The 27,471-nt window shown below is 40.5% G+C and overlaps 1 protein-coding gene across 3 annotated transcripts in view; it reads left to right on the plus strand.

The window, feature by feature from the left end:
- LOC132392502 (growth factor receptor-bound protein 14-like) overlaps positions 1-26,297 on the plus strand; it is a 130,610-nt gene extending 104,313 nt beyond the window's left edge. For all 3 annotated transcript variants that reach the window (XM_059966443.1, XM_059966444.1, XM_059966446.1), the window contains 6 exons: positions 6,602-6,670; positions 8,559-8,675; positions 9,963-10,032; positions 12,040-12,127; positions 20,621-20,714; positions 24,776-26,297. In XM_059966443.1, coding sequence (XP_059822426.1) covers positions 6,602-6,670; positions 8,559-8,675; positions 9,963-10,032; positions 12,040-12,127; positions 20,621-20,714; positions 24,776-24,922 — 585 coding nt within the window. In that variant the 3' untranslated portion in view covers positions 24,923-26,297. The remainder of the gene's footprint in view (positions 1-6,601; positions 6,671-8,558; positions 8,676-9,962; positions 10,033-12,039; positions 12,128-20,620; positions 20,715-24,775) is intronic.
- The last annotated feature ends 1,174 nt before the right edge of the window (positions 26,298-27,471 follow it).

A 27,471-nucleotide genomic window follows, 5' to 3' on the forward strand; every position in this document is an offset into this window, starting at 1 on the left:
CACTCTTTGCCTTCTGTGGGCAAGCCAATTATGTATCCACAAAGCAAGGTCCCCTTGGATCCCATGCCTGCTTACTTTCTCAATAAGCCTTGCATATGAGGTACCTTGTCAAATGCCTTGCTGAAATCTATGTACACTACATCTATTGCTGTACCTTGATTAACATGTTTAGTCACATTAGTCAAAATTGAATCTGCCTTGTAAGGCACGACCTGCCTTTGACAAAGGCGTGCTGGCTATTCCCAATCATGTATTGCCTCTCCAAATGTTCTGAAGATCCCTGCCTCTCATCATCTTCTCTATCAACTTACCAACCACTGAAGTAAGACTCACTGGTCTATAATTTCCTGGGCTATCTCTACTCCCTTTCTTAAATACAGGAAAAACATTTGCAACCCTCCAATCCTCCAGAACCTCTCCTGTCCCCATTAATGATGCAGAGATCATTGCCTGAGGCTCAGTAATGTCCTCCCACACCTCCCACAGTAGCCTGGGGTATACCTTGTCTGGTCCCAGTGACATATCCAACTTGATGATTTCCAAAAGCTCCACTACATCCTCTTAATGCCTATTTGCTCAGGTTTTTCTGTCTGCTGTATGTAAATCATCCCTGCAATCGCCAAGGTCCTTTCCTGAATACTGAAGCAAAGTATTCATTTAGTATCTCCGCTACCTGTGCTACGTCCTTTAGTTCCATACACACCTTTCCACCGTCACACTTGATTGGTCCTATTCTCTCACGTCTTATCCTCTTGCTCTTCACGTACTTGTAGAATGCCTTGGGGTTTTCTTTAATCCTCTCTGCCAAGGCCTTCTCATGGCCCCTCCTGGCTCTCCTAATTTCATTCCTAAAATCCTTCCTGCTAGTCTTGTCTTCTAGATCTCTATCATTCTCTAGTTTTTTTAAACCTTTTGTAGGCTTTTCTTTTCCTGATTAGATTTATAACAGCCTTTGTACACCATTGTTCTTATACCCTTCCATCCTGTCTCATTAAAACGTACCTCTGCAGAATGCCACACAAATATTCCATGAAAGTTTGCCACATTTCTGCCTTGCATTTCCCTGAAAACATCTGTTCCTGATTACAGTAAATTCCGGACTATAAGCCGCTACTTTTTTCCCACGCTTTGAACACTGCGGCCTAAACTACGGTGCGGCTAATGCATGATTTTGTTTCATGCCGCCAAAAACATTTTGCCTCGTAACAGTAGACCAATAAAATTGATGAGTAGTTCAGAGGTCCAATGAAATTGTATGATAAATCAAGCGCACTTTCACAATTAAATTATTGTAAATCAGTCATTTGTACTCACCCTCATCAACATGGAAAACACTCGAAGAAAAGCATATGATGCAGCTTTTAAGTTAAAGGCGATCAATCTGGCGGTTGAAGAAGGAAATCGAGCTGCTGCACAAAATATTGGCATAAATGAATCGATGGTGAGACTGTGGAGACGCCAGCATGAAGAACTGAGTCAATGCAAAAAGACAACAAAAAGCTTTCAGAGGTAATCATAGCAGATGGCCCGAACTTGAAAACTTTCTTGAAGACTGGGTTAACACACAGAGAGCCGGCGGCCGCGATGTTTCCACCATGCAGATCAGACTGAAGGCTAAAGCAATCGCCACCAAAATGAAAATCTAAGATTTTAGAGGTGGGCCATCGTGGTGTTTTAGATTTATGAGACGAAAAGGCCTGTCCGTCAGGGTACGCTCGACTCTTGTGTCAGCAGCTCCCTCCCGACACCACGAGGAAAAACTTGCTAACTTCCGCACATTCACTCAAACAAAGATAGCGGAGAATTTCATCGGGCCAGATGATATCATAAATAGGATGAAGTACCTTTGACATTTGACCTGCCTCTCACTCGGACTGTTAATAAAAAAAGGTGACTCATCCATCACACTGAAAACAAGTGGCCATGAGAGAACGCATTTTACTTGTGTTCTGAGCTGCACAGCATCCGGACTAAAGCTTCCACCGATGGTGATTTTTTAAGCGGCTGACAATGAAAGTTCAGTGAAAGCTGCCATCAAGAGTACAAACTCAATTCCAGCTGTGATTCCTGGGGGCACCTCGAAGTATTTGCAGCCAGTGACATCAGCGTGAACCGGCCATTTAAAGTGGCGCTGCGTGTTGAGTGGGAGGCTTGGATGACGAGCGGCGAGAAATCCTTTACCAAAACAGGACGCATGCAAAGAGCATCTTTAACTCAAGTCTGCCAGTGGATCCTAAATGCGTGGAGCCGTGTCTCAACATCCACCATCACCAACGGGTTTCGAAAGGCTGGACTGCTGCGTGATGAAGAGGACCGCGTGCGCTCAAGTGAGAGCGACAACGAAGACACTGAAGTGAGTGACGATTCGGACACTGAAGGACTTTGATGGTTTTAGTGCGCAGGAGGAAGATGAAGAAGGCGATCAATAACTTTTCCTGGTAGGCTGCAGTATATATATTTTTTACCTGTCGTTAGGAGATATTGGAATGTTGTTCGTGCACTGTTCAGTAAAAAAGTATACGCAACGTAATTTGTGTGTTACCGATACGTATGTATATTTAAAAGTAGCTGTGTTACAGGCACTGTTTGAAAAAAAGCATTTGCAATATGTATTTGTTACCATATGGATTTAATTAAAAGTTAAAAAATCCTCACGTGTAATATCTTTCTGTGTAAATATCTCGTATTACAACGTGGGACACCTGCGGCTTAAAATCCGGTGCGGCTTGTACAAGTACAAAATTGATTTTCTTTCTAAAATTAGAGCGTGCGGCTTTTAATCAGGTACGCTCTGTAGTCCGGAATCTACGGTAATGCCTCCAAGTTCCTGCTTGATAGCTTCATATTTCCCCTTACTCCAATTAAATGCTTTCCTAACTTGTCTGTTCCTGTCCCTCTCCAAAGCTATGGTAAAGGAGATAGAATTGTGATCATTCTATCTCCAAAATGCTCTCCCACTGAGGTTCATCTCCCAATGCCAGATCAAGTCTCTCCCCTTGTAGTCTTATCTACATATCGTGTCAAGAAACCTTCCTGAACACACCTAACAAACTCCACCCCATCTAAACCTCCTGCTTTAGGGAATTGCCAATCAATATTGGGGAAATTAAAATCTCCCACCTATTATAATTGCACAGTTCCAGAATCTGTCTCCGTTTCTGCTCCTTGATGTCCCTGTTATATTGGGTGGTCTGTTTTTTTTAAATAACGCAGTAGAGTTATTGACCCCTTCCTTTTCCTAACTTCCACTCACAGGGACTCCATTGACAATCCTTCCATGGCTTCCTGCTTTTCTGCAGCCATGACACTATCTCTGATTAGCAGTGCCACACCCCCACCTCTTTTACCTCCCTCCCTGTCCTTTCTGAAACATCTAAAGCCTGGCACTAAAGTAGCCATTCCTGAGCCATCCAAATCTGTAATGGCCACACCATCATAGCTTCAAGTACTGATCCATGCTCTAAGCTCATCTACTTTTCTGTTTGGATTCATACTAAAATTTAACTCTGCACTTTGCATCTACATTTCAAGCGCTGCTCAACTTCATTTAAAAGTAACCAAACTTGTATTCAATGCCCAGTAGTCATAGAATTATGAAAAGATAAATGGGTCACTTAGCCTACTGATTACATTGATCCTTAATTACAAAGTATACTCTAATCTCATTTTTATTTCCTCCTTTCCCCTACTTCCAATCTTCATTTCTGCATCGTAGATTAATTGACAGGTACAGCTGAGAAACACTCTTCAGCCCACAATGTTGTGCTAAACCAGCTTTAAAATGTGAATCAATACCCCAAACTAAATCAAAAACCTCCGTACCTACACAGTCCATATTCCTTCATCTTTCTAACACGTGTGCCTATCTAAATTTCTCTTAAGACTCCTATGTATTTGCCTCTACCACTATAGCAGGCTGCTCATTTTGGGCATCCACCACGGAGTTAAAAAAAAACCAAAATGAACTTGGCCCCCCTCATTCCTGTTGAACTTTTTCCTCCCCCACCCCCTCACATTCAAAATCCTTCGGGTCAGAATGATTTATTCTAGCCATGACTGTCTCAATGCAATATCAGACCACAGGGATGTGGCAATATCTTAGTTTTGAAGCCTTGACAAGGCTAACGTAAGGAGAACCAGAATCCAGTTTCCTTAGCCAGTCTATCCAACTTGCAATGAAATAATTTTGCTCTGCATTGCTTAATTGCCTTTATGGTGATGTAAAGTTCTTGTGTAGGAGATGCATTGGCTGCCTGCTTGCCTGTTCCAGAATTTATGAACAGTATAGTTGGGCAATATGTGTGAAAGGAAATCGCATGTCTTTGTGGTGTGTTTTATTACTCTATAATTCCTGAACTGTTTCCTGCTACTCGGTATTTTGAAGTAACTATTGGCTGCCTCTGCCGACAGGTCCCAAAATTAGCAATACTGTTAACATCGAGCAATAACAAGAATATTTTGAGGTTCTGATATGGTGGTGGAATTGGAGGTGGCTGCCTGCAGATCGCTGCAGTGACTGTCTGGTTTTGTGGCGCAGAAGTGAAGTGGGGCGAGTGGTAATGATGGGGGCTTCAATAGTGAAGAGAACAGACGGGAGACTTCAGTGTCACAGAAAAAAAATAGTGCAGAAGCAGGCTCTTTGGCCCATCTAGTCCATTCCAAGCCATTTAAACTGCCTACTCCCATTGGCCATAGCCCTCATACCCCCACCATCCATGTACCCACCCAAATTTCTCAAATGTTGAAATTGAGCTCACATGTACCACTTGCACTGGCACTTTCTACACATGACCCTTGTTCCCCTAAACTTCATCTTTCATCATTAACCCATGACCTTTGGGTGTAGTCCCACCTAGTCTCAGTGGGAGGACTTGCATTTGCCCTACATGCACCCTCATAGTTCTGTATACTTCTATCAAATCTCCTCAATATTGATTCTCTGTGAATAAAGTGCTAACCTATTTTATCTTGTTAGTGGATCTGGAGTTACATCTTTGTAAATTTCTTGTAACTTCCTCACTACTAAGACCGGTTAGACACGACCCACCACACATGAAACCATGCTGACTGTCATTAATCAGTCCCTATCTTTCCAAATATTAGAAGGTATCTAGTCCCTTAATTACCTTCTAATAACTTCCCCACTACTGCTTTCAGGCGCACTAGCCTATAATTTCCTGGTTTATTTTAGAGCCCTTCTTAAATGACTGAATAACATAGGCTATCCTTTAGCACCTTGCCTTTTGCTAATGATTTGAATATCTCTGCTAGGCCTCTAGCAGTTTCTGCACTTGTCCCCTTGGACCCTGCGGCAAACCTTGGTCAGACCCTGGGGATTTATCCACTCTGATTTGTCTCGGGCCAGCAAACACTGCCTAATCTGTATAGGGCCCATAAAATTGGTGCTGCTTTGGCTTGTCTATAGACTGTCTGTCTCCTGAATAAATGGAGAAGTAAATATATGCATTTAAGATTTCCTCCATTTCTTTTGGCCCTGCAGGTAGATTATCTTCACTCTGATCTTCCAGAGGACCAAATGCGCCTTGTTAATCTTTTGTTGTTAACAAATTTATAGAACCCTTGGGATTCCCTTTCAACTTGTCTGCTGAGGCGATCTCATGCTGCCTTTTAGCCCTCCTGATTAATTTTGTGTTCTGTATTTCTCGTACTCCATAAGCACCTCACTTGCTCCTCACTGCTTGTGCTTTCTGTGTTTCTGTGTATTTTCCCTTTTTACTCGACCAGGGCCTCCGCATCACTTGAACCAAGGTTCCCTGCACCTGTTATCTTTACTTTTTATTCTGACAGGTACGTTCAAACTTCATTTTTAAAAATTCACTTTTGAGCGCCTCCTACCTGCCGAGTATACTTTTGACAGAAAATGTCCTGCCCTAATTTACATTTGCCAGGTCCTTTCTGATGCCATCAAAATTGTCCTTTCTCCAATTTTGCATCGCAACTCATTGTCGAGACTTATTGCATATTTACTTTGAAAGTAATGGCATTGTGGTCACTGGATGCAGAGTGATCCCCTACTCTAACCTGTCACCTGCCCTGTCTCATTCCCTAATGACAGATCCAGTATCATACATTCTCTTGTCAGGACTTTTGTGTACAGATGAAAGAAACTTTCATGAACAGTATGGGATTTGGATGTGGAAAGTTAGTCAACTACTGTAATAACCGTGTTTCTTGCAGCAGTCTACTATCTCTACACAATTGTCCCTCAAAATCCCTATGACTGTTGGGTGATCAGTAATTAATTGGCCTCATTAATCTGGTCATGTCTTATTACTCAGTTCCACCGAAACACATCAAGAAATGATTCATACAGTCTGTTTTGACTGAGCTCTGCCATCACAATTCCCTGACTTTGAGGGAGTAATGCCGTCCATCCTTGAATCCCTCACGCTCTGTCATGTCTGAAACAATGGAACCCCAGGGCCTGGGAATACAGAGATTGCCCCATAATCTCCAGTGCACTTGAAATAACATTATCAGTAGTTGCAACCTTGTATCAAAGTTTGAATTTCAACAGTTTAATGCATTTAGGGGTTCTAATTGTCAAATTTTTTGATTTGTGTATTTCTTTATTTTTCAGTTTGGATTACAACTCTTTCAAAACTTTATGTCACCGCAGTCAAAATGTGGATCAGTGAGCTCACCAATGGTATGCAGTCCAGTCTGTATAATTCTAGAAAAATCAGTTATTCCTTTAATTCTGGACAGTGTGACTTAGGTTATTCTTGAACAACATTGTATTGTATGCCGGCCAGTGGTGTAGTGACATCCGCACCGGAGTTTGAGGTGGGTGGCCCGAGCTTCCAATCCGGCTGGCTGCTTGTTTGCTTTTCATCCCTGCTGAAAACTAGCAACTTGGCCTTTGCTTTTTCTCTTCTTTTCAAAAAAAGAGACAAATGCTAAAGAAAGGGTAAGGTTGCCACCCAATGTGCCACAAAGTGTGGAGCGCAACATTGTATTATGATCTTGCAAAAGTTTCTATTTTAAGTCTGAAATGTCTTGCCCTAAGGCAGGTGACGAACCTGTAGCTTCTCTCTCTTCTCTCCCCCCCCCCCCCCCCCAAACTAAATTGTTCTCCATCTGGTTTAAATATTTGGTGCTGAATAGTTCCTGCATAAATAAAATAGTGGGATGTAAAATAATTGTTTAAATTACCATATGCTGAGATAGCATAGAAAGTTTCTAATGCCCTGTGACAATGAGAGTTTTTAGAAGTGATGCAAATGAGTAGCATTTTACTTTAAATTTGTATTCTCAATCTTATTGGCCACTTTTATTACAGTAATAAAATTTAACTCGCTTCTGCATATCATTTGCTGGATGTAATAATTATCAGGCTTTCTTTCACTCTTTTTCTAACACTTGAGTTTCTAGTTTGTATTGGCATTGGTTTAAATGGTTTTGGCATTCGGTCGCCATATGTGTAGCATTTGGATGGTGGGGGTGGAGATGTGCCTTCACCCAAAGGAGGTGTAAAGCACTCACTTCCTCTGCGAGCCTGCAGGCAACCTTTGCATAAGATGTAGCACCAGCTTCGTGATCTCTTCTCCCCCACCCCCCAGATCAGGGGTTGTATAAACTTTGGGAGCGAGTGGTTGTATGAGCAGCAGATGTTCTCCGTTAAGCAACTAATGCCATGCAGACCGTCTTTGAAGTGTATTGATAATGGCTGGGGTCATCTGTCTTGTGACACTGGCAAACCACTTGAATAGAAAAAATTGCCAAGAACAATCATGGTTAAGACCATAATCACCATATTTAGACTGCACATAATGTGCTGTATGAAGATTGGAATTTCATAAAATGTTCTTGGAGATTAGATTTGAAAATCTAACTGTGTCGCAATGGCTACATAATCAATTTCTATGGAACATGAAGTTTGAGGGTCATGTTTAAAATGTTATTTTGGGTCCGCAGTGCAGCTGACATGCTAAAATATGCAGGATCCTAGGCAAGGGGTCAGCAGCATCCAGTGACCTGCAGTGAACATGTGCATGCCACCATCCTAATTTTAGATCTTGTGTGCATAGCTCGCAGCTCTACTTGTCAACTTGGACGACAACGTGTAGGCAATCTCTGAACCTGATACTGAACTTAACATTGAGTAATTTATTTACCCAGCTATCCTCAGCAGTTCTGCTACTTACCTACAAGCTATCCTCTGCTTGAAATGTCTTGCACTGTTCACTGCTCTAACCTCAGATCAAACACTGCCCTCCACTCCTCCCTCCAAATCAGCGACCCTACTACAGGTCATGAGGCAGACCCAATTTCTTCAACTAATTGCACTGTCTTAATTCTATCTTAATGGGGAAAACTGGCACATATCAGGTATGAAAACTGCTGGAAATACTCCCACTTGGGCAGTGTATGTGATGTAAATTGATGTATCAAGCCAGTAATCCCAATTCCAATGGAAGTTGATCAATTGAGAAAATAACTGCTGCTTTCTGTATAGACACTTTCTGAGTACTAATAAATTGTATATTAAGTCTGCAGAGATGTTTACTTACAAGAATTTATTTTTTTTCTTATAGAGAAGTAGCTCAGAAAGTTCTCTAGTAGCAATGGATTTCTCTGGAAGCCAAGGAAGAATAATTGATAACCCTGCAGAAGCACTTTCAGCTGCTGCGGAGGAGGCATTGACATGGCGGGTAAAGTCTGACTTCGATTGTCCACCCCTCTCCAATTAATTTGCAGTCTTTGAGCTATTGACTAATGGCCAAATGTAATCTATTGCACAATATAATTTGTAGGAGTACAACAGAAGTTTCCTCAAACTTGGTTGGTCAAATAGTACATATGTGATTTCAACAGCATCTTAAATGATCACCTTTTTGCAGAATGCTACCTCTTATTGGTTCGTCAGATGTTTCTCAGTTCAGTGATGTCAAACTCCATGTTGGACAGTAAAGCAATTTCCAAGTCTGATCAGCTGTCACCAAACTAGAGAACAATTAAGTTGTTCTAAGGCATTTCTTCAGGGTATTCAGTTGTATTTAATTTCTATTTTCAGATTTCAAGCTCCCTTGAGCATAAAAATGCAAGTAATAAAGTCATAGTTCCACACCTTTTTCTGTGAGCAGTTTAACATTTAGTGGGTGGGGGCTTTTTCCATTTGGTTGAATACACTAATGTCAACGGGCAACAATTATGGACATGTCTGTTTAAGATCCAAATTGTCAGTAATGCCAACTTAATTTCCCATGCATTGGTTTGTGAATCAAGAATACTGAAAGCAGCCAGAGTTTTGAATGAAGTTCAGCTAAAAATGGAAATTGAACTTCATTCAGTGATGCAACTGAGTGAACTCAGTTGAACTTGAGTGCCCTTTGCAGTTACCCAGTTAGATCCACTAATATTTTTCAGCATACTTGTGTTGCTTTCTATTGCTTAATGAATTGAGTTTAACATTTGGCTTGTTAAAAGGAGTATTCATTCAAAAGTAGTAAAGCAGCCCTAGGTGAACACTGGTAGAAATCATTATTAATGACTGCTGTTTATGCAATGTTTATTATAAGCAAATGCAATAAGCCTCGTGTTGCTACAAAAGATAAATTTAAAGTTTCCACTTGGTAGGAAAGTACTTGAATTATGTGGGTGGTGGGGTGAAGATGTGTCTGTACTCAAAGAAGGTGAAGGCACTCCTTCCCTATGCTAGCCTGTAGATCATCCTTTGGCAAGGTATAGCATCTGCTTGGCTCCCCAGTCAGGGTCATGTGAAGCTGTGGGAGCAGGTGGCAGGTGGTTGTATTGAGCATATCACAAGTCCAGGTTATATGACCACTGACGTTAGGCAGACAATCTTAATGGCTGGAGTCAAGAGAGGGCAATGGTAAATGGTTTCTGTAGAGATACTTGATAGGAATGATCATGGAAAGACCATGATCACCTATGTCAATAAGCACGGCATGTGATTTATCTTTTTTATTTTGAAACAGAGGAGGAGCCATCATCGTATCAACCCCTTTGGAAGTCCAGCCTTGGCACAGAGCTATTCTTCACGCCAAGGTAGTTTTAATGTGTGGTGTATCCTGGTGTTAATTTGTTTTATTAGCCAATGAAATTCAAGTATTTGCTTTGACAATAAAATGAACCGTTGTACTTGTTTCACAAAGTATAAATGTACAATAGAACTTCGTCTCCTCCAGTTAGCCATAGAATACAGAAAAACGATGGGATTTGTTGAAAGAAAAGACGTAAACTCGTCCCCTGCACGAAAAAGAAAACTTACAACCCCAAAATTTCCCCTCTCCTCAGCATCAAATCCCCCACACCTCCCCACAGGAAAACATCAACAATAAAGATCTCCGACACCCCCCCCCCCATGAAAACGGCGACAATAACATCAAAATCCTCTGCACCCCCCAGACAAAAACAAACAAATCACCTGTCTGCCAATTGGCCACAAGAAAGAAAATGCTGAAAAACTAAAGGAGACCAATTTGTTCAATAATCACAAAATCCATGAATATGGAAAACCTCTTTCCATCAGCATATGAGGAATGTAGCCACACAAACTCTGACCTCAGTCCTGACCAGACTGGGTCCAAATGCCACTGACCATTGTCACCCTGGTGGTCTCCATTGGGAGTGCTCGTTGACAAAGTCCAAATGCCACTGACTTGGCTGCTGATCATTGTCAGCCTGGTGGCCTCCGTCAGGAGCGATTGCCGACTACCTCCACGTTCACTTCATTGCTTCAATCTTCCTCACTGATTCGAGATGGAGTAGTTCATAATTTAAGAGATTGGTTATCTGGAAAAAGTTGCCTGAGGAATTGTTTGCTGGTGCTATTTTGATCATCAAATGATTTAACAAATATTCAGTGCTCTGCATGATGTGTCTGGTTCTTGACATCTTAGATGAATATTTTGTTTTTTCTTTTTCCAGACTTCTACAATTTTCAATACAGTACATCTTGGTGATATTTTAATTCTTGCATTGATAGAATAATTTTAGCATGGGTAAACCACTTGTATTAGCTTTATTGTACTTTTAATGCATTTCTTTGTGATCACATGGCTTGATGGAATTTTGAGAAGGCCTCTGGCATGTTTTGGTCAAGGGACTGAGTTTGAGTCAGGAAGTTCTGTTGCAACTTAATAAAACTCTAGTTTGATCTCATCTGGAGTAATGCATTGAATTCTGCTTGCTTGTGTAAAGATAAGGTGGTTTTGAAGAGTGTTGGTGTTTACCAGGTCATTCCCTGAATAAGATGGGTCCTATAAGGAGAGGTTTGTCAAACTTGGGTTGTTTTCTCTGGGGAGATCTGACAGAGCAGGAGTTCCCAAACTTTTTTTTTATAACTTGGGCCCTACCATTAACCAAAGGGTCTGTGGACTCTAGTTTGGGAGCCTCCAATAGAGGTTTATATGGTTGAGGGGAACAGATGAAGTAGTCTGTACCTTTCTTCCAGGGGTGATGTCCCTTAACACTAGAAGTCATCTATTTAAGGTGGGGGGGGGGCCAAGTTCAAAGGAAGTGTGGGTTTTTAGTGCTGACTGCTTAAAAATGTCCAGACAGGTGGTAATTGAAGTAATTCAATAGACATTTTTTAAAAAAAATTAAATTCTTGGGCATATGAATGTGCAGAGAATGGAAGAGTATGGGCATTGTATCAGGAAAAAGGTCTAGGTTAGTTAGTCATTTAATTACTAGATTACTTTGGCACGGTCTAAACTGGCCCATTGCTTTACTGTTTATCTAATTTGATGCTGAGTACATTATGGTAAAGAGCTTTCAGTTCGGTCTTGTCACCATGTTTTTCTGCTTTGCTATGTCACGAGTTTATGTTCAGAGTTTGTCAGAAAAAAGATTGGGGATCGTGACCCATTCTTCTATGCGGTGTTAGCATCTTTGATGTATTTAATGTTCTGTATTTCCTCTTGCCATCACCTCTCCAGTCCATTGATAAGTTTAAGACCTATGATGTGACAAATCACTTTTGAAGTAAGAAATTGATGAAAATAACGATTCATGCACGCTACTTTCTAGTTGTTACCTTTATTTGTACAGGTCTTCCCAAGGCGCAGATTTGGTTTCATCCTGGTCTCTCCAGAGATGACGCTCAAAGAACACTGGAACGTCAAGGGTTTGTGGATGGGTATGCAATTTTTAGTGTCTTTTCAGATGGGTAAAAGTTCAAAGTAAATTTATTAAATGTACATCTGTCGCCATATAAAACCCTGAGATTCATTTTCTTGCAGACATACCCAATAAAGCCATAATAGAATAATAACCATAATAGAATTGATGAAACAATGCACCAACTTGGGTGATCAACCAGTGTGTAAAAGACATACTGTGCAAATACAAACAAATAATAAATGACAAATCAATGAGTTTGCCACAATTCAATTGACAATACATGTAAAGGTATATAATAGCAAGGGGTTTCAACTACTTTTAATTGTAAAATTATTTTAACTTCAGTAACTTGATAAGTCATTCAAATTTAAATTGAACTAGATGCTGCTGCTGAGCCAACTCTTAAAGAATCCTTATGGAGTTTACGTTATCAAGGTCATGGGTAATTTGAGCCCTTAATTCTTGGAATTATGCAAGATAAATATAATATTCAACTTTATCTAAGTACATTAAACATGACATTAACTGTGGGATTTGATTATTTTCTATTTCCACTTTAAATTACCATATTGTGGCACAGAGTATCCAGAGCATGAATTTAAAATTTCAGCTTGTGTTGAGCAGAATTAAGTTGTATTATTTCAATATTGTGCTTCTATAGAGAAACTGGAATTTTGGATGGCAATTTGAAAATGTTTTATTGTTGGAATCTGAAAAATGGCATAGCTTAGTGCAAACTTGCATCCTTGCCTTGAACACCCTTTCAGTCCATTTGCCTTGAATCCTTAACCAGCCTTATTGCCTCCTTCGTCTGTCCTGATGCAGGGTTTGAACCTGAAATATTGATTTATTTCCTTTTTAATGCTGCTTGACCCACAGTGCATCCAGAAGACTGTATGACTCTAAACTTGGGTTTTGTGTGTTTTTAGTCCATGAGTTGTCAATTAGAATTGGTCTTGTGCCAATCAAATGACACTGAAGGCATTTATGAGCGTCTGCCTTTCTCTCCAATACAGTTCAGTTATATAGTAGAGAAACCTAGTTTAAAGTAGATAAGTGCTATCTCAGTTCCCAAATAGAACTTGACTTTGAATTGAGGTGAGGGCTTCCATTGGTCAGAGTTGACCATGGATATTGCACGGCTGTCTAAATGCTCAAACCTGGGCAGTACAATATTAAGAGCAAGTTGTTGTCCATGTAACAAGCTCCCATTCTCTATGCATCTGATGAACCCAATGGAATGGCAGACAGATACAATTTGGTACCAGAGGTGTCACAGGAGTTGGCAGTCAGCAATGAACTCGATGCAGGATTCTAGCTTTGGATTTTCCCCTGGGGGGGGGGGGGTGACTTATTCCCAAAGCCTTCCCCATGAGTGGGTATAGCCACAAGGCACTGGAGGTTTGAGATCAGAATTTTACTTCTAGATGAGCGGCCAACCATGGCTGATGAAACAACTGGTTGTAAGCTGCCAGTAACCCACTTTTGCCCCTTCTGTCAGTAGAAACTGTTCCGCCAGGCTTAGTAGCTAAGCCTCTCATGAAGGCCAGGAGCTGGACTTGGTTGTCAGAAGCTATTTGAAGGGCTTGCCATTGGGGCTATTTATCAGTGGGAGCTTGTCCTCATTACCACCCTGGGCCATAACAACCTTAAGGAAACAATTTGAATTAGAGGAATTGTTATTATATGGTTGAGACTACTATATGCTGAAGGAATGTTTAATCATCTTTTACCCTGTTTCTTCAAATGCTATGAAGGGAGTTTTACTTGACCCTTTGGAGTTCTAGAAAAGTGCAGCATAGGGCAGTCCCTTTGGCCAACCTGGTCTGTGCTGAGCTATTAAATTGCTTATTCCTGCTGACCTGCACCAGCACCACAGCACCTCTCTACACCTTCCATCCATGTACTTATCCAAACTTTAAAAAACTTTTCTAAAACAGCATTCTCTGACATTCTACATTGTGAACTACATTCTAATTGAGTGGTTCCTAATCTTTTTTAAAGCCGTGGACCCCCCCTCATTAATTGAGGAGTCCATGGACCCCAGGTTGAGAACCACAATATGTCAATGTGGGTTTTATCATTTTTCATGGTACTCATTGAGCTAGGTGTGATCCATGGGAATGAAGATCTAAGCTTTGACTGATTCAATTTGAGTCTAATTTTCATTCAACCAGGCACAACTATTTATGAATCCAGCTAAATGACAGCTTTCCTCTGAGGCCAAGGTGTAAAACAGTCACACAGCCAAAACACAAGCAGTACATACCGAAAGCAAGTGCATAAAGGTATTAGTAAGATACAGCCTCTAAGAATCCAAATTAGAAGCCTCAATGGTGCAGAAATTAGCCAGTGAACATGGGGTGGGTGGTGGGAAGCTGACAATGCAGACTCCAGCCTGGATGTTGTGCCACTTTACCCCTGGCACAGTGCACTGGCTTTGACACCTCCCTTCTGGCAGCTGTAAGCGGGCAACACTGTGCCTTGAGGCCTTGCACATATGCGATCGTAAGGGCATATAGCATATCCTAAAATACAGCCATGCAAAAGTTTTACGCAGAAATCTCGCGGCCAAGTAGATAGTGTTCATCCATCTGGATACAGAAGGGGCAAAACTGTTCCCAGAAGAATGTGAAACCCAATCTGTCCCCAGCAATTCCTTTTCAGGTTAAATCATGTCTGGAATTATAATTTTGCCTACGCATTTCTCCCAAAGAGTAGTATTTACCTTTGTAGCAAAAATTGCCAGGAGCAGCACATGGAGAGTAAAATAGGTTTTCGCTGGGATTAGAAATTGAAAGTTGGTTTTAATGTTTGTTGGAATCATAGTGTTGGATAACAGGCAGACAGTATCTGAAGAGTATTGATAATGACTGGGGTCATCTGTCTTGTAAAGATGCTGGCCAGAAGAAGGCAAACAACGTCTGCCATGCGCAGGCATGGTCCTGGAGAGACCATGATGACCTACAACATTTGGTCATGTCACATAATGAATGCTGGAGTGTAAATATGTTTAGGAGAATCCAGAACCAGTGACACTGTCATAAGTGGAATAGGAATAGATGGTTAGTACATCTCTGAGAGCATAGCACTGAATAGAACCGGAGACAAAAGAGATGGAGATGGCAAGGACAATTAAGACAGGTGGGGAAACTAATCTTTATGATGTATCTTGCTGCAAACAAGAGTTTTGAATAGCTTGTAGTTTATGGATCATGAAACTCTGCCAATCTGGGAGCGAGGCTATTGTTAGAAATAAAATGGACACGGCAAGTTTATTTGCATAGCACTTTTCGAAAAAAGACAGTTCAAGTGCTTTACATAAACCACAATAAAAATCAAGCATCAAATCTCAGACAATAGAGAATAAAATCGCTCAATTAACAAAACAAAAGTTAGTGCAAGAGATTCTAATTAAAAGCTGCAGCGACAAGAAGTTTTAAGCCTTGATTTAAATGAGCTTAAAGCTGCTTTGCTATATTTAGTTCTCACCCTGGGGACGGTAAGCAGACCTGCCCCACATGACCTGGGAGCTCAGGAGGGTTCATAATGCAGTAAGTAATCGGAGATGCCCTCGACCATTCTGTGCTTAATAAATAGTAATAATATTTTGAAGTCAGTGCTCTGGAGAGGAAGCCAGTGTAACAATCTTATTGAAATGAGGAGTTGTACTTTCTTGTTCTGAGGACTCTAGCAGTAGTATTCCGAATGAGCTGCAGCTGTCTGTGGGATTTATTTTTACGCAGACCTGTGAAATGCCATTACAGTAATCAAGCCTACTGAAATAAATAGAATACCAGTTATTGGTTGTATTGTTTTTGTATTTGATTTGAGTGAGCCAAAAGTGCAGCTTATAGCAGGTGGTGTTGTGGGATGATGCTCATTTACTACGAGTAATGGAAGACTCGTTTATCTCCAGATGTAATGTCTCTGGAATGGTTGGGTCAAAGAATTGGGCAAAGTTTACTTGGGCAAACAGTGTGTTGAATTTGTTTTAAGTTTGATAATGCTGAATTTAAACTTCACTAGATTGAAGAGTCAAGTTTGCTTATTCCAGCGGAGTAGGAGGAAGACTAATAATGATACCTCCCTCACCTCTATTCAGAGCCCCAAACATTTCCTTTCAGGTGAGGCAGCTCTTCACCTGCAAATTACTGGAGTTGTCTATTGTATTCTGTGCTCCCGATGAGGCTGTCTTTACATTGGTGAGAATTGGGGGGTTGGGACCACTTCGAGCATCTCCATTCGCTAAAAGTGAAACTTAGTGGTAGCCAAACTTTTAATTCCTATGTGTTGGTCCATGGCCTCCGTGCCAAGATGAGGCTACGCTCCATGTGGAGGAGCAGCAGCTTGTATTTCATCTCCTTTTCCCCACTCTGGCCTTTGGCCTCTTTTCACCTCCCCTGGTTCCCCTCATTCCTTTTCTCCTATGGTCCACTCTCCTGTCGGGTTCCTCAGTCTCCAGCCATTTATCTTTCCCACTCGCTTGGTTTCACCTATCACCTAGATATCCTTTCCCTCTTCCCACCTTTTTATTCTGTCTTCCCCCTTCCTTCCCAGTCTGCCTCAAACATTGTTTATTCATTTCTTTAGGTGCCGCCAGATCTGTTGAGTTGAGCAGTGCTTGGTGAATATTGAATGTCTTGAATTTAATTGTAGATGACTTGTATTTGTGCAGTCTAATTTTGAGCAATATTACACTAAGCTTTGAATGGATACAGCTAGTACATCGTGTATAGAAGCTGTGTGGCTCACACCAAGGGTAGTATGCAAATAAAAGGGACTGAGGATGTGTTTTAGAGCAACTATAGTGGGTGACTGGGTAGAAATGGTATTGCAAGAGATGGTTGCTGGTTTAAACATTTGTAAAGCTAGTGGACAATGTGGGAAGGAAAAAAGGTGTGATTGCTTCACTAAATTAGCAATGCAACCATGAGCATAGTTGAGAATCAGTACAAATTAAAGGACCAGTGCCTTGTATCACCTTTCCAGCTCTTAGCTTCATCCCATGCCTTCTGGTCTTCTATCATTTCGCATTTCCCCCTCCCCCCCACTACTTTCAAATCTCTTAGTATCTTTCCTTTCAGTTGGTGCTGACGGAGGGTCTCAGCCCAAAACATCGACAGTGCTTCTCCCTATAGATGCTGCCTGGCCTGCTGTGTTCCACCAGCATTTTGTGTGTGTTGTTTGAATTTCCAGCATCTGCTGATTTCCTCGTGTTTGCTCCTTGTATTCTGGTTGGGTTGAGTTTGTGGCAACTTACAAATGTGTTGCCTTCATGTGAGGAGACATTGTCAGAGCACCAATTGTAGTGTGTCCTCCCAATGCTTAGCCTTTATCTTTTTCAATCAACCCATTGAACGTCATTTCAAAAACTAAATTGTGATGTGGGGAGGGTTTCTCGTCATTGATTGGCTGTGTGCTGAATTTGGTGCATTGTCTGCAATTTTGCCTTATCGCTTCCTAAATAGGATCAAGGTCTCCGTGTTTGTTTCCTGAATTGTTTGTGGGGAAAACCATGCTTCTAGGAATCGTCTTGCATGCTGCGTATTCACTTGCACCATGACTTATGGCCAGCTAAATTTGTGCTACTTGTGGTCTTAATGGGTAGGGACTAGGAAGAGTTGCTCATGCCACTTGACAACCAGTTGATGTTCATGGATTCTTGTGGATAGCTTTCTTCCAGTCTGGCCAACATATTTGCAGCAGTCCTCTCATTGGATTTTGTAGATTACATTGGTCTTGTATTCCGCCCAGTTAGTCTACAGTCTAATGGCACGATTGTTGAGTTCCTCACCTTGCAGTAAGTGTCCCTTTCTTCCCTCCTTTTCCCCCTTTTGATTGACCCGGCTTTCATCACAATGTCCGTCCTTTTCAGCATCCTCTCCATTTACTACTGGATCCTACTGGATTCCACTCCCCAACTCCCAGCTTTTATTCCATGCTGTATATCCTTTTATATCTCTGTATATCTCTGTTTCCTCATGACTTCTACCTATCCTCTCTTGTCTCTGCCATTCCAACTTTCTGCTCCTTTCAACCCCTACCTAGATCTACTTATCACCTGCCATACTTTCCCCTCTATATTGGCCATCTCTGTTTCTCCTACCCCCCCCCCCCCCCCACCCCTCTAGAAGGGTCAAATGTCTGTTTCCTTCTGGAGATGCCACCTGACTTGGGTTCCTCTGGCGTCTTGTGTGATGAACAATGAAACAATCTGTTGCAGTCAAAGGTTTTAATTAGTCTTGAAGTGAGGAAGGATGAGTTTCAGTAAGATGTGTGGGTATTTTCATAGCATTGAAGAGTCTTGATAAAGTGAGCTTGTCAATAGTTCTGGTTAGTGAATGGGTGATTGTTTTTTCCACTCAAACATTTGTTTTCATTGTATTCTGACACTTCATCTCACCGTTTCCACAATGTCAGAGTAATCAGCTACATCAGCCTATTTTTTGGCAGTAGCTCCTCAACCATCTTTGCCTTTCTACCCTCTTGAATCTATACCCTTTGAGTAAAACCATTAATTACTTTTGCTTGCCCATCTGCTAAGGCTTAAACCTCAGCATTCTTTCACTCAAGAATCTTTCTGCTTGTTTACCAGGTGTTAACAATTCCCCAACATAGATCTAAATAGGGAAGTTAGGCACGAGAAAGTCTGCAGAAGCTGGCAATCCAAAGCAACACAGTTCTGGAGGAGCTCAGCTGGTCAGGTGGTGTCTGTAGAAAGGTATAAGCAGTTGACATTAGGACTGAGAACCTTTCAGGAATGAGAAGGAAAGTGGAAGATACCAGAATGAAAAGGTGGGGGAGGGGAAAGAAGCTGGCTGGAAGGTGATGGATGAAACCAAGTGTGTGGGGAAAGTCGAGGGCTGGAGAAATCTGAGAGTAAACTATAGGAGAAAGGGAAGGGTGTTGGGGGGGGGTGGGGGGTGGAAGCTGGGAAGGAAGTAACTGGCAGGTGAGGAGTTTTTAAAAAGTCAGGGTGGATAATTGAAGGCAAGCTCCCAGGAAGGAAGTGTGGCTGTGGTAGTGGATCTGGGTGAGTACATGGTTGGAGGGCAGCAGAGATCACAGAAGGGGAGCAGTGAGAAATTTTCACTGAACTCCTGTTGAAGAGAAGATTTTAAATTTAAGGTGACTCAATGAATTTATGGGCTAACCTCAGCATATCAGTTAAGCTTCATGTGAAGGAAACGCTAAAGGGAGGTTGAAGCATCTGTCTGAGATGGAAGTGTAAGACAGCTTAAAAGCAGGAGGGCATACAGTATTGCAAAAACCAGCAGGAAACTGGAGGATTGGCAAGCTTTCAAAGGCCTTCAGAGGGCAACTTGAGCAACAAGGGGTCAAAAAAATGAAATGTGTAGGTAACCTCAAGAAGAGGACACCAAAAGTTTTTTAAGATGGAAAATGAGGCAAAGGGAGACTTTGGACCACTGGAGATGAAGTAATCAAGAACAAAGAAATGGTGGATGAACTGAATTAAGTATTTTTTAGTCTTCCCTCTGGATGACAGGAAAGTTCCAGAACTTTGAAAGTGTCAGGGGGTAAACATGAGAGTCGTTGCTATTTTAAGGAGCTTGAGAAGCTTAAAGGGTCTGAAGATAGATGAGTCACCTGGACTGATTGGAGTCTGCCCATTCTCTTAATCTGTCAAAGTCCTTCTGCAAAGAAGTTGCAGGTGGAATTCAGTGTAGGGAAGTGTATGCCATGTTCTTCAGTATTAGGAATAAAGGCATAGGCAATTTTTTAAGAGTGAATTTGGATGTGCAGAGTGACTTGAGTCCCAGTGCAGGATGCCCTAAAACCTGAAGGTTATACCTGTAGTAAGGTATGCAAATACAATGTTAACATTCATTTTGTGGGGACTAGAATAAAGCAAGGATGTAATGAGGCTTTAAGGTGTTGGTCAGACCATGTTTGGAATTTTGAGCAATTCTGGGCTCCTTATCTAAGAAAAGATGTTGCATTGGACAGTCAAAAGTTTTGAGAATTATCCTGGGAATGAAAGGATGGTTCTGGGCCTGTGCTTGAGTTTGGAGGAATGGGGCATCTTAAAACCTACTCTATATTGATAGGCCTAGATAAGAGGGGCCATGAAGAAGTTTCAAGTGATGGAAGTTCTAGAATCTGAGGACACAGCCTCAAAGCACATACCTTGGAACATGAAGAGGAATTTTAATCCGTGGTGAATCCATGGAATTATTTGCCACGTGGCTGTGGAGACTGTCATTGGGTATTTTTTCAGCTGGAGGTTGGTTCTTGATTAGTAAGGACAAATGTTATAGTGTTGCGGGGAAAAACTGGCCATGATTGAATGCCAGAGCAAACTCAATGGGCAAATGGCCTACTTCTGCTTGTGTCCTGTGTTTTAAGTGCTTCAATTACTACCTTTGTGTTGTACTGTTTTGTTCCAGTCTATCAAGACTGGTATTTTCAACAACCTAGTATAGGCTATTAATACTAGTTTGATCTAAAGAATAGTATGCAAACAACTTTGTTTTTATCCATCTAGGATGTACTTGGTGAGAGACAGTCAAAGCAACTTGAAGAGTTTTGTTTTGTCATTATGCTATGGTCGGAAGATAAGGCATTTTCAGATTCTTCAGGTAAGTTGTTATATCTGCTACCAACTCCTAATGTACAGATTTGCCTAATATCTTAAATGATAATTTTGCATTAAGTGGAGGCTTTGGAAGAAAATAGTTTTGACCAAATAATTTTCAGAAGCTTGTTACACAAACTGCACATTGCTTCATTGATATTTGGTGTCCCAAGGATCTTATCTCAGTATTTGCTGGAGCTTCTGAGTGGTTGCTTTTTTCTTAAAAGTTTCTGGTACTGTTGGACTTGGCAATGTAATAACACTAAATTCAGCTTTTATGAAAGCAGAATTGTTTCTGCTACCATCTGCACTTCCATGACTAATATTTGCTCTTCCACGATAGCTTTACACTTAGTGTTGCTGTGAGCAATAGGGGGACCAAATTTACTTCTGAAGTAGAACAGTAGAATGCATGTGAACAAATCTTGTGTTGGGAGAGGGTTAAGGGTGTGGAAAATACTTGTAACTGCTCATTATACTCAAATATCCACTAAATCAACTATCCATTCTTGTATCTTGCCTGAATCTTACTCTCAAAGGAAACTTTCACTTTATCTCCCCTTCTGGATCAGATGTTTAACTTGGATCTTGATGTTATTATCTTTCTGTTATGGCTTCAGTGCTGCATGCCTGTTTCATTACTCTATCTAGTATTGAAATATAGCCAGATTCTGCAACTCAACCCACTGGATGTGCATGCTGAAATTTAGTCAGCTGTGCTGGTAGTTATTGAATTGTACTTGAGAGGCATTTATTTTGTATTTATTGTTGAAATCATTACTTTGCATTTGTTCATAATGCCATTTGACCTTCCTTATCATAACCAAATTGATTCTGCATTTGGTTTGGCCATTTCCGATTTCATCTATTGCCTCAAAAGTGTGTTGGGAGATGCCTGCTCACTTGTGCAATTTGCAAAAGCACTTTCACCAGTATTGATTACTATTCCATTCCTTGTGACCTCTTGTAAACTTTCTTCTGTTATGGTTGCAGGTATGGTAGCTAAAAGGGAAACATCTTAACAGGAGAGTTAAAAATGGGGTGCAAATGTCCATTTTCCTCCCAGTGCTATCAAAATTAAATGAACTAGTATGTCTTGTTAGCTCCTTTGTATGGCTAGTTTTAAACTACCTTCAGTGTCATTGTTCCTCCAGATTAATGAACTGAGCCTCTAGTATAGGCGTTCCCAATCTTTTTTTTATGCCATTGACATTACTGAGGGTTCCATAGGCCCCAGATTGGGAACCCCTGCTCGTATGTTCAAGCTGGCTCTTCGTTGAGAAGAAGGTTAATGCTGATCTGTGTCAGCAATAAATAAGCAATAAAATTTCTATTTACTAGTTAAATTTTGGTAGCTCTGGAGGAAATTGGACACTTGCACTACATTTTCAATTTTTCTAGAGTTGGGATGTTTCCTTTTCAGCTACCATGCCAGCAACCAGCTGATATGTATGCAATTATTCACAGATCCTTGCAAATCTATTTAGTGTGCTTTGATTGCTTTCTCAATCCACTAGTTTTTCTAGTCCAGGTATTCTCAAACAATTATGCTGTGGACCAATACCATTAAGCAAGGGGTCCATGTTTCCCAGGTTGTGAACCTGTGTTCTAGTCATTCCTGTGGGTTTAAACAAATTATTTTCAAGATGTTGTCTCGTGTAGGGCTTTGACTACCATTGCACTTGTTTCTTTGTGTTTTTTCCATTTTGTTTGCTTAGAATCTTTTCATTGCAAGTTATTTTATTGTTTACCATGTCACTGGGCCTTCATACTTCAGGAAAATCCCTCTTAATGCGACCCTATTTCTCCATACTTTTATTAATCCAGTTTAATTTTCTTGTCTGTTTTATCTTGTGTAGTAGATTGGTTCTATCAATGCAAATAGAATGTACTTTCTCAAATTCTCCCAATAACTCTTGTTCTTATTGTGCTAATGAATATTTCTACTGTGCTTGGGTATATTTCCACATGAGCACATTATGTAGAAAGATTTATAATGGTGTACTGTCTTGGATTATGCACAATGTCAAGTGTGAAGCTGTCCTGAAAAAGGCTGTATGCCATCTGCAGCTAAACAGCATAAGAAATAGCCTAAGTTACCTGGAAGGTGTATGGCGAGTTTCCCCAACCCCAGTGCAAACAAAATCTGGGAGGTGGAAATTTCAGCAACTTTTAAGAAACAAGTGGGTTTATAAAGTAGCCTAAGAAAGAGGCTTGATTGTTGTGAAGACATTTGTGTCACTTTGGAGTTAAGGGAATAAAGACAATAATCTGTGCACCACAACTTCTAATTGTGCTCGGGCCTCGTCTGAGGCCTCAAACTGCACTATAAATTTGTATTGTAAAAGTCCTGTTCAGACAAATGTATTTAGATAACTGTAAATGAATAACACTTAACAGTACTAAAATATAAGATTGTTTTCTGTCTTAAGTTCCTATTGGCATGAGACATTATAATCATAATTAGTTGTGACAATTAAATAGTCACAGCACAAATACAGGCCCTTCTAGTCCATCCTGAAACCATTCAAACTGCCAACTCCCATCGATCTGCACCGGTATCGATTACCCCTAACATCTATGTACCTATCCAAACTTCTCCAACATTGACATCGAGCTTGCATGCACCACCCGTGCTGGCAGCTCGTTCCACATTTGTGACCCTCTGAAGAAATTTCTCCTTGTGTTCCCCTTAAACTTTACATCACCCTTAATCCATGACCTCTAGTTATAGTATAACCCAAACTCTAGATAAAGCCTGCATGCACTTACTCTACCCCTCAAAATTCTGTGCAGCTCAGCCTGTGCTTTCCAAGTAAAGTCTGATCCTATTCAATTTTCCTGAACTCTTGGGTCCTCAAGACCTGGCAACATCTTTGTAAATCAGTTCTGTACCTTTTCAACCTTGTTTACATCTTACTTGCACACAGTACTCCAAATAGGGCCTTGTCAATATCTTGCACAACTTCAACATAACATCCCATCTCTGTCCTCAGTACTTTGATTTAGTCTAACTGTCTTGTTGCCCTTGATGCTGCTGAGCTGCTGATTTGGTTGGGTGGGGGAAGAATGAAAAGTTCTAACTTTGCCCAAATTAGAGCCTTTAAGTTAAAGTAAATTGCAAGATTTAATCATTGAGCTTAAACTGTCTGAAGCAGAACTTTTTTTTTTGGACCATTATTGTACTGATAATGGTCATCTTGGGATTTACGAATGTAAGGGAGTTGTCTCAAACTGAAATGGCAACATAATCCAATGTACTTGAATCTCTGGAAGTCAGCCCCTCAGGAATGAGCCATGAAATGGACTTTAGACATACTGGTATGCCTGCAGGCACAAGTATCTTCACTAAGAATGACAACCCATTGAATTGTGGTTGGATATTTACAACTATAAGACTATATTTTAATGCCAATCCCATTACAAACACCCTATCTGACATTAAAATGCTGCTGCTTGAGGAAAGTGAAAATAGTTTGTATGCATGGTTCTAGCATTTGTAGCAGTATACATGGCTTTTTCTTTTTAAGGCTTTGCCAAGGTCATCAATGATAACTTTGGTTGCTTCCTGTAGAGCGCCAGAGGCCAAGGGGTGATCAAATAAGAGCTTTACCAGATTGGGGGGGGCATAGTGGACAGACTTTTTCTCAGGGTTGAAGTGTCTAAAACCAGAAAGCTTGCATTGAGGGTGGGGGCAGTTGGGTTTAGAGGGAGGATCTGAGGAGTATCTTCGTCGTGAATGCTTGGAATGTGCTTCCCAGTATAGTAGTAGAGGCAAATACGTTGGGGGGGGGGGGTTTGAAAAGATATTTGGATAGACAATGGATGTAAGGAAGATAGAGGGATATGGATTGTGTAGGTATTACCAATTAGTATTTCTGATTTGCTTTTCAGCTGGTTGGACACAACATAGTGGGCTGAATGGCCAGATTCTGTACTGTGGTGCTCTAGGTTCAGTTTAACCAGTGGTTCAGAAATTTAAGAGTAGGATGCAAAGTAAGAAGTTAATTTTTAAGAATTGTAATGTATTGGAAATGTTTCATAACTGCCATGTTTTCAATGCAGCTGGAAGAAGATGGAAGAGTGTGTTATTCAATGGATGAGGGTCGCACCAAATTTTCAGACCTTATTCAGCTTGTGGAGTTCCACCATCTTAACAAGGGAGTGCTGCCCTGCAAATTGAAGCACGCCTGTGCCCGAGTTGCACTTTAATCCAAAGCCATTCGTTCACCAGAGTTGTTTCGAGTACGTGCTTCGAACAAACGCCGCAACTGTGAGAAGATAATTGTGATAGTGTACACTGTGCCTCAGACCAAAGGAAGACTACCTGTGGAATTGTATGGTTAATATTGATGCTACTCAATACTTGATCTTTGACTTTTGAACCTCATTGTGCCTAAGAAATCAGTGTTTTATTGTGCTGCTTGTAATGGGAGGACAATACAAAAAATCTGTTGTGGCATTACTAAAACCTGTGCTGCTTGAGATTGGTTTCTGCCTGCCTGACATTTTTTTTTATTGTGGTAACACTGTTTACTGTTTGATATTTGTGTGCCATCCTTATTGGAACATGATGTCTTGCCAAGAGAGCAATGTGTTCAATTATAAAAATAAACAGAAACAGAAGATCCCATTTCTTAATACTTGAACATAATGCAAAAAAAACATTCAGTTTAGTATACTAATTTTCGTACAGAATTTTGAATTGATTTATCTGAATACTGTGTGTGAAGATGAGTGAAGTTCATCCAGCATTATTTTGCACTGAAATTTAAATAGCAAGCATTTTCAGAAAATTCCAAAATTGCTTGCCTATTATCACTGTACCTCAAGTACTGAAAGTGAGCTTTGTGGTCCATTCTTTAGACATTTTGTTCTAATAATTGAACTGGTAAATTGGTGTAGTGTTTATTTTTTTACTGCAATAACTGACTGTACCCTTTATGAATATGGTTTTGTAGTTTTCATTGCCAAATTGGGCCTGACTTGAATTTATTATTTGGTCATGATGTGTAGACTCGTGTCCAATATGATTTGCCAATCCATTCCATTAAAGGGTCTGGCTGAGATCTGATCTAACAAGCTTTTAAAATTGACAAGGAACCAGTCTCTATACACTTACTGGTTTCATCAAATTAAAAGCTTGTTAATGAAAGTACTGTAACTTTAACAATTTTGCATTAAATATTGTCTACTCCCTTTCCTAACAGACTTTTTGATACCAGTAAGTTCTACTGAAATTATTTCCCAAGCATAAGTTTGAAGATGCACTTTGTCTGTATAAAGGCAAATTGTCCTGCTGCTTCCTGTAAACTTGTAAATCTGACTTTTTTTAGTCTTTGAAACCTCAGGAAATGGAGAAATCTTGCAGTATTTTGTGTATATACTATTTCCACAGAAGTCTTCAATTATGGTTGTTCTTCTGAGAATATCTGTTTAGGGAAATATTTTTAATGACTTTGTGAAAACTTGTGTTCTGATTTATCTGTGGGGTAAGTGAGAGATCAAGCTACAAAATGACCTATTTTCTACAAAATGCAAATTGATGTTTCTTTGACATTTTCTACATGAATAAAGTTTGCTTGAATTTTCATTCCCTTGGTTTTTAAGTTCTATCCAGATTTGAGAATTGTTTTCCAGTTCAGACATGTCATTTGTAATACCTGCATGAGGAATTTTTCCTTGCATTTGAACAAAACCTTCATTTTGTCCCATGGGCGAATGTATTTCTACTGTGTCCAGAAGTCAGGAGAACAAATTTTGGTATTTGTGTTCATTCAATTTGTCTTATTCTGACATTTTTCCTTTTCTAATCATTGTGAAAGGCAATGTGTTTTTTTTTCTGATGCGCTGTTGCTTAATAGTGAAGGTATTTGTCACAAATATTGATAGAATGTTGACAAACAGATCTTTAAGACACTCCATGCATTAGAGGGTATCTGCAATATAGAAATTGGACAAACTTGGATTTTTTTTTCCCCCTGGAGCAGCAAGATAGGGAGGAGATCTGGTAGAGATTTATAAGAATATGCAAAATAGCCATTCAGCATCTTTGTATAATTTAATCATTTGATTTCTCAATTTCATCTGACGCAAATATAGTAAGAAGTTTGGTCACAGTAAGACCCTCAATTCTGCATCAAATTTGACTAGAATTGAAGGGCCATAAATGCAGGATGGATGTCTGATAAAGGGAAAGCTTTCAGAGAATATGTGGAATGGGGCCTTTGGTCTATGATGCAGTAAATTAAGTTGGTAACTATGTCTAACTGAACTTGTTCCTTCTTGCACACTTGTCAATATTCCCCCCCCCCCCCCCCATTCTCTGCATGTTGATGTACCTATCTAAGTGCATCTTAAATGCCCTGGTCTTATATGCCTCCACTACCACCACTGACAGTAAGTTCTATTTGGGAGCTGGGGAGAGACGGATCTTGCATGTACTTGGAACTTGAATCCTCTTGCCATTTAAATATTTATCCTCTATATTGGAAACTTCAACCCCAGGAAAAAGATGCTGGCTGTCTACCATCTGTTTCTTTATTATAAACCTATGTCCAATCTCCTTGTCTCTGCCACTCTGGGGTTTTGGAGGGGTGGGGTGTGGTGGGAAAGAATCAGCCCAGGATCGCTAACCTCTATATTGCACATGCCCTCTAATCCAGGTACCATTCAAATGAACCTCTGCGCCCTCTCCAACCAGACATGCTTCAATAATGGGATTGTGAGAACTGAGTTTTATACTCCAGATACAGGCCAAT

This window comes from Hypanus sabinus, chromosome 4 (genome assembly GCF_030144855.1).
Source record: "Hypanus sabinus isolate sHypSab1 chromosome 4, sHypSab1.hap1, whole genome shotgun sequence".
Classification (NCBI taxonomy): domain Eukaryota; kingdom Metazoa; phylum Chordata; class Chondrichthyes; order Myliobatiformes; family Dasyatidae; genus Hypanus; species Hypanus sabinus.